We start from the raw sequence: 12,347 nt of genomic DNA, 5'->3' as shown, positions 1-12,347 counted from the left end.
AATTCAGAATCGTGGAAACGAACGTACTGGGAAATCCTTTTCTTTTTGCATGTTACATAGTGAAAGAGCACATGGTAATGAAACTTATGAAGCTTAGTTTAGTTGGTTCGTACAATCTTGTTTAAAAATGATTTTCAATTAGAATTCAAATCTCATCTGTCTCATTTCAAGTGATCATAAAGAGTAATTCACCCAACTTTTAGATTTTAGTTTTAGTTTTTTTTTTTTTTTTTCAATTCTAAGGTCCTTGAATGATAAGCAACCATTTATCTATTTAAGCTTAGATATTCTCCACACTCAAAGATAAAATGTTATGAGCAGAAGGGCAAACAACAGCTCTGACACATTCAGCATACCAGAGAATCTATTCACTGATCCTACTTATCTAAGCTCGGAACTGGACTCTGTATCAATGGCAGCCACTCAAATGAGCCTGAAGCTTCTGGTTGATGTGGGAGGCCAAAGAGTTTTGTTTGCGGAAGCTGTTAAGGACTTTGTTGATTTCCTTTTCAACATAATGTCATTGCCTGTTGGCACTATTGTAAGACTCCTTAACAAGGAAGGCATGGTGGGCTCCCTTGGAAACCTTTATCAAAGCATTGAAACCTTGAGTGATGTTTACATGCAACCATTTCAGGACAAGGACGACCTGTTGAAGCCTAAACTTTTAACCTCTGGCGCAACAAACTTGCCTCAGTTGTTGCCTAATATTGAGTCGTCGAAAGATTCAAAGCACAAAGGTTTTTACAGGTGTAACTGCTATGGCTCTCTCTCTTATATTGCAGAGGATCCGGGGGCTATTTGTCCTATTTGTCGTAGTACAATGTACAACCAGGTAAAACTTGTTGAGACAGAGAAAAAATTTTCGTCTTCATCTTCAACTTCATCATCCGATGCTGAGGGAGGTTTTGTGAAAGGAGTGGTTACATATACGGTCATGGATGATCTTATGGTGAAGCCAATGTCAACTATTTCCAGCATAGCTTTGCTCAACAGGTTCAATGTCAAAAACGTTGGTGCACTTGAAGAGAAAACGATCAAAATTGGCATGGATGAGGTAAGCACTAAGCACCCTTTATTCCTGGTTAACTGCTTTACATTTTCAAGTGAACTAGAGTTTGCTGATGGTAACAGAATTGAAATTTTGTTTTGCTGCTCTGTCAGGCTGTGAAATTGCTCGAGGCATCGTTGCAGTCGAAGACTGTGCTTACTGATGTCTTCCTTGGGAAGAGGGCAAATGTCTCACGTCCATAGCTAGTATTAGTACTTTGTAAGAGATGCTAAATGGTGTCTTTCAGTACTCTATTTTTCTATGTTTATGGTATTGAGTATTTATCTTCACTTGGGAGGTATGATTTAGACAAAGGTTCTAGCCGTAAAACGCATCTGGTGCGGTGGGAGCCTTCCTATTCGTCTCCCAAATGGAGTCTTGAATTTGTAAAGTGATGAGTTATATGATATTAATATATGTAAGAGAAATTATGGGTAGTTTTTGTCCAATTTTCGACAAAAAAATGCAAAATTCATGACAAATCTATAGGTTGTGTACTAAAAATTGTTCTTGCAAATAGATCGTAAAAGTTACTATATGTTGTTATGAAAATTGCCTAGCTTGATTGAATATTTTAAAGATTGAATGCGAAGGAGTAGCCTGTGGACCAGGACAAATAATAATGTTTTGGTGCAGACTTGGTTCAAAACATCTAATTTCATCATAGAATAGGCCAACAATCAGGTATTAAAGTATTAATTTCGTGAAGCAATCCTTCAAAAAGAGAAGGAAAAAACGTATGGAATACAGCCAGAAACAGCTACTTTTAAAAGATCTCAGGAAAATAAAAGCACAATCCCACATTGCTAAGAAAATAAAAGTACACTCCAACCAACTTCTATATCTAAAAGCGCAAATGGCGTGGTAATGCCCAAGTTGTGCGGTGAGTGTGAAAGGAAGAATTGCTGTGCCCTTACCAGCATGTGTGTATGTTGTGATGGCTGTTTATTCCGGGATTACGGGACATGTCGGCTTCTTTAGATCTCTTTAGATCTCTTGTTTCACTCCGATAGTATAATAAAAATAAATTGGGTCGATGCAGAAGAAATGAATGTAGGAGCCCTGTTCATACACGACATCGTTAGGCGACGAACCAGCCTATCTTTTGTATGGGGCTTACACGGTGGTTGGAACAAAGACACATTTAGTTGTGAATTCCAATGTAACGGTGGTTGGAACAAAGACACATTTAGTTGTGAATTCCAATGTAACGGAGTAGATAAAGGCATATTTTCGCATGGCCCAATCAATAGTTCAAGTCACACTCCCATAATCCATTTTTTCTTCGGGGAATTTTCTTCAACTATTCATGTCATATCAAATAAATAATAGAATATTGTGAAGTTAAAAAGGAAATATCCAAATACATGTCTTATTTTTTTTTTTTCAACAATCCATGTTTGTAGCAATGAAATACTATTGTTCCTCCCCCAAATAATAAGAAAAATGATTCGCAAGTAATAAGATAAATGATTGGTTATAATATAGCTATGGTCTATAAAGGACCAGAAATGCCTTGTTTACGTATCATTAGGAAATGCATTAACATAAATACAGCAGTAAGAAGGGGTAATACAAAAGTGTGTAAACTATAAAAACGGATCAAAGTGGATTGTCCCACACTAGCACTTCCATGCAATAACTCTACCAAAGGTGATCCTATTATCGGAATAGCTTCCGGAACTCTACCAAAGGCGATCCTATTATCGGAATAGCTTTCGGAACGCCTGTTACGATTTTGATTACCCAATAACCAATTTGGTCCCAAGGTAAGGAATAACCTGTTACACCAAAAGATGCAGTCAACACAGCCAGAACCACGCCTGTAATCCAAGTCAATTCGCGAGGTTTTTTAAAATCACCAGTGAGATAGACACGAAATACGTGCAGAATCATCATTAAGATCATCATACTTGCCGACCATCGATGAACTGATCGGATTAACCAACCAAAGTTAGCTTCAGTCATTATGTATTGAACAGAAGTAAAAGCCTCAGTAACGGTTGGACGATAGTAAAAAGTCATAGCAAATCTTGTAGCTACTTGTACCAAAAAACAAGTAAGCGTAATTCCTCCCAGACAATAAAATATGTTAACATGAGGAACATATTTACTAGTTATATCATCTGCAATCGCCTGAATCTCGAGGCATTTTTCGAACCAATCATAGACTTTATTGAGATAGGTAAACCAAGAGGACTATGATAGCTGTTTATTGCGGGATTACGAGACTTGTCGGATATTGGATTTGCGCTGTTTATTGCGGGATTACGAGATTTGTTGGATATTGGATTTGCGGGATTATGGGATTTGTAGGATACTAGATTTGTTGGATATTGTTTAATGATAAGAACATTCGTATAGATAATTTTTAATAGGTAAGTTTGATTAAATGAGATTTGTTGGATATTGTTTAATGGATAAGAACATTCGTAAAAAGAAAAGGATAAAAAGAAATACATTTTTAATAGTTAAATTTTATTTTTAATAGATAAATTTGATTGAACTTTTAATATGAAGGGATTTTTAATAGGCAAGGGATTTTTAATAGATAATTTTGATTGAACTTTTAAATGAAAGGAATTTTTAATATGTAAGTTTGATTGAATTTTTAATAAATAAGTTTGATTTGCAGAATAAAAAATTTTAAGAGGAAAAAAATTTTTGAAAAATTCTTATTAGATAGTTATAAATAGGTGAAGTATCTGTAGAGTTAAGTATGAGTAAAATATTTAATAGAGTTGTAGGGTTTTATGGGTAGACACCTCCTAAGACTATTGAAGATTTATGTCTTATGGATGTATATGTTTGAATATTTGTAAGTGAACTAAAGGAGACTGAGAGTGTGATAAATGTGAGTGGACTAGAGAAGACTGAAAGAGTTCACATAGATATGATATATGAATGAGTACGTACTATAGGCATGTGTTTGTTTATGTGGAAATGGTGTATATGAGTATGTATTTGTTTGAGTTGAGAATACTCCATAGGATTAAAGGAGATTGAGAGGGTCTATGGGTATTGATTGTTGAGTGGTTAAATATTTATAAGTGGATTAGAGGAGACTGAAAAAGTTCACATAAGTATGATAAATGTGAGTGGATTAGAGGAGATTGAGAAGGCCTATGGATATTTATTGTTGAGTAGTTGATTTGATGTATATTTGTAATTCTTTACAACTAGTAGATCTTATTTCTCATCCATAAACATAGATTGATTGGGTTGAACAATATTAAATTATTATTTTTTGTGTGATTGATTGATTATTTGATTCGCTTCAGCTGATATAATTGGATTGAGACTTTTTAGCCTAACAAAATCAATTATAAAATATTCTTGCAATATTCAATTATGAGATAGAAATATCTTAAATTAATTCCAATTACATTAGATATATGTACTTCTATCAAGCCTTATAATCAAACAATATATGACACAAATTATTACAGATAACTGCAAATAGTTTAGAATCAACCAGTAAAAGCAATATTTTTTGGTCTCATCCTTCCTTGGACAACATTATTCTTCTTCCTCATCTTCCTCTTTTTCTTCCTCTTCATCTTCTTCTTCCTCTTCTTTAAGTGAATCAGGTTTTATACACTTCCAGTGAACAATATAGCTGCATCCAAACGTTTTACATTCAAGAGCCAGATCAAGGCAGGGCTTATTGCATTTATGGCATTCTGGATAATAATGAACTTTCTGGACAAAAGTGATAGGGTGTGTATGATCTCCCTCTTTGTAAATGCTCCCGAGCTTGATAAATGAGTATTTTCCAAGGACGCATTTGGGATGAGCCGAATTGTTACAAATTGCACAATGATAAAACCAATGACTTGGGTTTCTTTCTTCCTCACAAATGTCACAATAATCACATTCTGAGTAGTTGTTATTATCATGATATGTGAGTTTCAAAGGATGCTCATCATACTTGTGTTGAGCTATAAGTGGCAATGTCAGACAAATGTCATCCAAATTAAAATTGCAACTCTTACATCTGTGTGCGTTATTTATAGAATCACCACAAGCATTGCACAATCCTTCATACTTGCCATAAAAAAAGAGGGGGTGTTTATGTCCTTCACATCTGGCAACGTCGGAGACTGGAGCACATTTAATACAAAAACTACTGTCGCATTTATCACAGGTGTAGGCAAAACCACTAGTTTCATAATCACACAAATCACATCGAAAAATGCCACCTAAAGTAAGTGGATGAAGCTTTGGGTGCGGGTCAAACCAAAGATGCTTCTTCCTAGGTAATTCAGCACAACCTTTGTGAAGACAAAAATCACATTGAGGACAATAGTAATAAGAAGTAAAGATGGTTAGCACGCAACCGTCACAACATTTATCATCCTTGATGTCATTGCTTAAAACTAAATTGTGCTCATGGGTAAAATGTTTTATCTCTGCGGCTACCACATTTTCTCCATCTTTGGTCTCCTTAACAATAGAATATGGTAGCAATAATGCTGAATTTTCTTCAAGATTCTCATCTCTTTCAGACTCATCAATTTCATACCAATTATAATCTTCTATTGCACAATTCACATGGGAAATATAATTGCAATCAGAACAGTAGTAGCCTCCATGCTTTGAATTCACATCCTCTAGATGGCAAATTCTGCATTCCCATGATTCAACCTCATACTGCCCAAGGAAATAGGTGTGGGAAATGGGGTGTTCAGGATGCATTGGGTGTTTGAGGGTGCGTGGCAATGAAATGCATTTGTTATGGACTAGAAGGCCACATGTAGAACAAATGTAGGATACATGATTCCCTGGCATGCCACACGCATCACAAATGAATGAGAAATGTCTCCAAAACAAGATGAAAGGGTGCGGATGATTTTTATCTTCAATAACTGGTGGTGGTGATGCACACTCAATGTGAAGAGCAAACTTGCAAACTAAACAACAATAAAGGATTTGCTTATGTTTGGTTTCTTGACATATCTGGCAGGGGAGATCACCGTCATGTTTAAACTGAAGAATAAGAGGATGTTTGCGGTGGAAAGGATTATTGATTTGAGTAGGTATTGCAGCACACTCAATATGAAGGATGAACATGCAAAGTGAACAACAGTAAACAAGCCCCCGACTTTGGATTTCTTGGCATAAGTTGCAAGACAGACGTTGACTGTTAAATTGTAAAATGAGAGGATGCTGATGGTGCAATAGGTGATTGACTTCTGCTGATAGATCAGCGCATTTTGCATGTAGGTAAAAGCCACAATCAGGAGAAAAGTATACAGGCTCTAGTAATGGCTTCCAGCAGGCAAAACACTTAGCTTTTTTGAGTGTTTCAATTTGATTTTCCGTAGAGATCAATGGATCTATACGGGGAATATGTTGAAACTCTGCAATTCTTTTTTCAGCAATGTTATATGAAAGCAAAGCACATTTGATATGAAAGTCTAATCCACAAGAACAATGATAAACAAACCTCTCACCCATTTTGTCGCAGAAATCACAAATAAAAGCCCCATCTTTATAAGGTGCACTTACTAGAAGATTAAGACTGTGATTGCGATGGAACGGGTGATTCATCTCACGGGGTACCTCAGCGCACTGCTTGTCAAGGTAAAACCCGCATTCGGTACAACTGAAGCTTGGACCAATCACCAACTCCCCACATCCTGAGCAATATACCTTGTCACTTTCATGGCTCCGCTCTTCAACGAACACCAGTGGATGTTTATGGCTAAAATGTTGAAGCTCCATTTCTGCTATCTTTTTGTGTTTCTATGTAAAGTTTGCGGGTAATTAAGAAGCAAAATGGGTTAACGGAAGCTAAGCCTATGGTTAAAATATTTATATTGTTCCACTAGATGAGAATGAAAAATTGTTTATTGGATTCTTTTCTTTCTCTTTAGGATATATATATTTTTCTACTTTAAAAAAATAACAATCAATTATAAATGGGAGAGATTTATTCACTTTCCAATCTATATCAAGATTTATCTTAACATTCATCGTGTTTTTTTTTTTTTTTTTAAAATTAAGTTACCACCATGTTTCCCATGGTGTCTAAATTAAAATTAATTATAAACATGCTCCAAACAATTAATATATTAATATTTTAATTGTCAAAATTAAAAAGTATGAGTTGGAACACAATTGCAATGTTAATGTCTCTAATTTCAAAATTTGTCATGGTTAATAGTATAATGAAAATGATTACTTTTAAAAATATATTTTATAAAACAAAATCAAGCAATTTCTATATATTCTATATAGATCTTTGACATAGATAATTTTTATTTTTATTATAAAAATAGTAACTAATCTTTCACTTATATTTAATAAAAACAAATAAGTATGGATAGATTATCACCTTGGAACGAAGAAATAAAAGGAAAATAAAAAAAAAAAAGTAAAAAAGAGGAAAAGCAAAAGAAAAAGAAAAAGAAAAAGAAAAGAATTTTACTTTATGTTTGCTTGAATTATTTAGATGAACAAACACAAGCGTGTTATCCTCCATAAGAATATGACTCTTTATTATTTATACCAATCTTGTGAGAAAAGAGAAAGTAATTACATTAAAAATAAAATATGAGAGTATAATTTTTTTTTTTTTTTTTTACTTTTAATGGGTAGCCTTTAGATGCTCCAAATTTCCTCACTTCTAAGTTATTCCATTCTTTTGGTATTTATTTATACATATATTTAAAAATAATAAATAAATAGGAAAAAGCAGATTGCTCTTTTTTTTTTTTTTGATTGAGCATCTTGAAAATTTTCAATATTAAGATTAATCTTCAAAGGTTGAAAAAAAAATTTGCTTTCTTAAATTCTTTACTTTCCCTTTACTCATGCCATTAGCATCTTGTCTTAATTAAAATTTGACATGTATGATTTACGTTTCTTTTATATTTTGTTATTTTAAAAAGTTGATTAATTTCATAATTAAAAAAAAAAGAAAAGGAAAAAAGGAAAAGTAAAAGAAGAAAAGATTTATACTTTATTCTTTCAAGTTCATCTTGTGCTTAAACCATTTAGATCAACAAAAATACTGTCTTATTCTGAGAAATTAAATCCAAGAACCCCATTTTGCAAGGCCAGGTGAATAGGGCTAAAGCCATCGTGGTTCAGCTTCCTAGAAAGTGATGGTTTTAACTTTTAAGTTCATAATCTCCATTACAAAATCTGTGTGCCCTGCAGCTGCAGCTATATGTAATGGAGCAGCAGCACACTCATCCTGATCCAGGTGTCTCAAAACTTTCCCATTTTATTTTAGACAACTGACTGCCCTCAATATTTCTTCCATTAACATAAATCAGATAGGATAAGCAGTAGCGGATCAATGGATCTTGACATTTATTTTTGAGGAAGTCAATTAATAATATTTTATTTTATTTTTATAAGATTTTTATCACATATATATACTAACAAAAAATAATCAAGCACATAAAATATACTAATAAAAAATAAACAAGCACATAAAATATACTAATAAAAAATAAACAAGCACATAAAATTGTAAAAATAAACATATTACTATGATAGTATTAAAAATTTTAAGAATAACACTTTCTAATTAATAGTAGAATTACTAAATATATAGTCTTTCAATGACTTATTGAATTTTTTTTTTTGATAATTAAAAATTGAAATAAAAGAGTATAAATAAATCAATAGTTAAATAATAATTTTCTATCAAAACAAGAAAAATAAATATAATTTTAAAAACTAAAGTTTAAAATTTGAGATTAAAAATTATGATTTTTTTTTAAAGAGGTTCGAATGTTATTTTTATTTTGAAAAAAGGATTGTAGGATAGTATTAGATAAATATCTGAAAAAAAATTAAAAAAAAAATCATATGAAAATGGGAATTGAAGTAAGCTAGAAAGAAATAAAAAAAATTGATATTTTGTTGGAAATTAAAGTGTTATTGAGAAAACTGAAAAATTAATTTGATTTTATTTAGTTCAAATGATTGTGAGTTAAAATCTGTGACAAATCCCTTAATTTAAAATTTTTTAAAGTAATTATTACTTGATACAGCAAATAAACAAATAGTAATATAATTCTAACTCCCTTTAATTGTAATAATCCATAAAATTAATTATAAAAATATAAAAAGACGATTTTAATTTGAGACCAATAAATACATATGTTAAAATTTTTAAAACTTTAGGAACCAAAGGTTCCTCAAGCTCTAATAACACAATCCCTTTGAAAAACATTCTATACATAAAACAAAACATAAAATAATCTTCTGCAAAGTTTCTTTAGCCTAATCAAATAATTATGTTATTAAGCTAGTGAATTTTAGTGGATGCAAAATATAATTAATCACTGAGCTTGATTGTATTTTTGAAATTTATCTTTAGAAATTTTTTTGCATACCAAATAATTAAACAGTGAAACAAATAAAACCTTAAAAAAATACATGTCTTGAAACCTTTCCTTAAATTTCTCGATCGTGAAATGGTTTAATGTAGCATCCTGTTGTCTCATTGATTTAAATCCTATAAGGTATCCATCTTCATCATTTAGAAAATTTGCTAGCCCTGCAACTAATCTTTGGAAATTTCTTTAAAATTATAAAATTCTGTCAGTTTGATGTTTAGTCAAATTAGTAGTTATTCTTTAGAATTTTAACATCTTTCATTGTGTTGATTAGAAGGAATTATCCCGAATCTTGCGATTCCAACAATTATGAAAGAAAGCTGTTACAAACTCAGTCCTTTTGAATGAAAACGAAAAGCAAACTATCAACTCTTCATTCTAATTATTTTAAATTATAGGAAAGTGACTCTTACCCATTGGGTATTGAATTATTAACAAGATGAGGTCAATGACGTCCAAATGAAAATTATAATATTATTGCCTTAGATAATTTTATAATCCAAATAAATAAACAACAGTCTTTAAAAAATTTCTAAGAAAGAGAGATTATCTACAGTCAACTTGTTGGTTTTCCATTGATGAAAAAGATTGAAACATTAAATTTGGATTATGGACGTTGGTTTAGAAAGTGATGTTGACCCCAATTCCAGCCCAACAAGTTAAGTGCAATAGAAAGTTACTGTGCGCCTTCAATTAAATTGCAGTCCTCAATTGATATATTCTGGTTATTCTGTTTTTATAATGTTTAAATTAATTGTTGTAATTGGCCTTAAACCGTTTCAATTTTCCTCATCCTATTGTCATTTGGTCCTCTTGCCATGGATGAGCTTGAGAAAGGCTGCTGGGGAAGGAAATGTTAGTTAATTTTATAGATTAATGCAGGAAGATGGAAATGTTTTGAGCGAATTGACAAGGTTTAGTTTATCGACACTCCATTACCCATAGCTGCAGGTGAACGGTGCATTGAGCTTGCAATGGAGATAATGAGCTTGAAGACATCATTTGCTAGGAAACTAAACCAACAAGGCTTAAGCCCCATTCATCTTGCAGTGGAGAAAGCGCATAAAGAGCTAGTGCTACTTTACCTGGAAAATGATAAAGGTCTGGTCCGTGTCAAAGGGAAGCAGGGTGAGACTCCTTTGCACTATGCAATAACTAGAGAACGCAACCTTGATCTCATAGCTAGATTTCTGGAGGCTTGTCCCGAATGCATCCGAGATGTGACAACTATGAACCAGACTGCTTTACACATTGCAACACAAAACAAAGACTTAGAAGCTCTCAAACTCCCATGCGGAATGCTTAATAAGACTGACTATGGTGAGGATGTGGTGAATCAGAAAGATAGGAATGGGGACACTGCCTTGCACATAGCTGCTCGAGATAATCTACATGAGGTTCTGCTCATCTGCTCTAATTAATAGTGGTTTTAGCAAAAGAAATAGATTCTTTTTAGATTGTATAATCTCATCAAACTCTTGATTAAATAGATGCTCAAACTACTAATGAAATGCAAGGCTGACAAACATGCGACCAATCAGGCTGGTTCAACGGCACTGGATATTGCACAACAACTTAATTAATAATAGAGAAAGCATTAGAATTCTGCATGGTTGCTTTATTCCAAGAGTTTCAACAATTAAGTATAAATTGCAGAAACAATTTTTCCAGTATGTGACAAAGGCATCGACCGTAATTTTTCATGACATGGATAATATATCAATTGAGGTCCGCAATGCTTTACTAGTAATTCTAGGACTGCTTTTAACAACAACCTATCAAGCCAGTGTTAGCCCGCCTGTGGTAATGTTTGGCAGGGAGACAGTTCCTCAAATTCCACACCAATAAAGGAAATGAACAAAAAAGTACCTCGGAAGTCAGTCATGGATGAAATTAGTTTTCTTTATTTCTACATTCCAACCTCTGCTGTCTTCATAGTAGCGTTTTTCCTAACATTGAACCTCTTTAAACCTTTTCCTCGTAGTTTCAGGACTGCTCTTCAGACACTTCTTGCGTTTCTTGCTATATGCTTCAATGAATCAAATCTAGCACCAACTTATTTAGCAATTATAGTTATCAATCTATTTTCAGTTTTCCTTTTAATGACATTCATGAGTTTTGCTTATCGGATGTCAAAATTAGCATTTTAATTCTAGGATGCTGTTTATTCCTTATAGGTGATCCGTTTCAAGGTTTTATAGGATATTTAATAGCAGCATGTTGCCTATTCCTTTTTCTATATGATGAATTCTAGAAAGGAACCGTTTTAGTTGTAGGATATTGTTGTGTCATTGGTTTGAGTGGTGGAGGATTGATCAGAGAACCCATAATTATAGTCGTAGGATGCTGGTTATGACTTAGTCATTGTCCATTCTGCATAAAGCTGTACCATAAAAATTATAATGCTTGAAAAGTCAAACCATGTCCATGTCCCCTACACATGGATATTGGATGCATATCTAGCGTTGAAGGATGGTCACTGCAATTTCTTTTGGTTCACCGACAACTATGGCTCGAATCTAAGATCTCTTACACTTTTACCGCATGAGAGCAGCCCAACAGGCCAATGGAAATTGTTTCTTATTTCCTAAGTTATTCTATATGTAGTATATCAATGTATTTTTTTTCTTTTTGTTTATTTTGTTATCTCGTATATGAGTTTATTTCCTGCACTTATGTTTGTGTATGTATGTATAAATAGTATTATAAAATTTATCATTTATTTTTCTCAGAAAAGAGTTATTTTTTTATCTAAAAATAAATCTTAATTAGTATAACCTTTTTTCCTGTCATTGTGATTAGCAAGTATGTAATTCAAGCAAAGGTTTATGCTATATCTAGGTAATGTAGTCGGTTTACTAGGTTTTGTGTAAATTGATATGGTTATCTTATGCACCACTTTCGAGCCATCTGCATGCATTGCAAGGATTTTGTGA

General features: G+C 32.8%; 2 protein-coding genes and 1 pseudogene across 2 annotated transcripts; 2 read left to right on the top strand and 1 right to left on the bottom strand.

Moving 5' to 3' along the window:
- The first annotated feature begins 299 nt into the window (after positions 1–299).
- Positions 300–1,486, top strand: LOC111297882 (uncharacterized). Its single transcript, XM_022892470.2, has 2 exons — positions 300–1,057; positions 1,165–1,486. Exons 1-2 carry the CDS (start codon positions 314–316, stop codon positions 1,252–1,254), a joined length of 834 nt encoding a protein of 277 aa, XP_022748205.2. The 5' UTR covers positions 300–313; the 3' UTR covers positions 1,255–1,486.
- A 2,914-nt stretch (positions 1,487–4,400) lies between these two features.
- Positions 4,401–6,864, bottom strand: LOC111296685 (uncharacterized). The gene has a single exon (XM_022891112.2). The coding sequence runs from the start codon at positions 6,776–6,778 to the stop codon at positions 4,571–4,573; it is 2,208 nt and encodes a 735-aa protein (XP_022746847.2). The 5' UTR covers positions 6,779–6,864; the 3' UTR covers positions 4,401–4,570.
- A 3,309-nt stretch (positions 6,865–10,173) lies between these two features.
- On the top strand, positions 10,174–11,259 carry LOC149515752 (ankyrin repeat-containing protein BDA1-like; annotated as a pseudogene).
- The last annotated feature ends 1,088 nt before the right edge of the window (positions 11,260–12,347 follow it).

Source organism: Durio zibethinus, chromosome 12 (assembly GCF_047325235.1).
Source record: "Durio zibethinus cultivar Kanyao isolate XHJ-2024 chromosome 12, ASM4732523v1, whole genome shotgun sequence".
Classification (NCBI taxonomy): Eukaryota; Viridiplantae; Streptophyta; class Magnoliopsida; order Malvales; family Malvaceae; genus Durio; species Durio zibethinus.
The sequence above is the reverse complement of the archived record's forward strand: the minus strand, read 5'-3'. Positions and strand labels throughout refer to the sequence as shown.

Excerpts from the sequence above, each read along its gene's own strand:
- LOC111297882 (XM_022892470.2), top strand. The coding sequence starts at position 314 with ATGAGCAGAAGGGCAAACAACAGCTCTGACACATTCAGCATACCAGAG. Across the intron at positions 1,058-1,164 it reads TCAAAATTGGCATGGATGAG|GCTGTGAAATTGCTCGAGGC; the intron begins GTAAGCACTAAG and ends CTGCTCTGTCAG.
- LOC111296685 (XM_022891112.2), bottom strand. The coding sequence starts at position 6,778 with ATGGAGCTTCAACATTTTAGCCATAAACATCCACTGGTGTTCGTTGAA.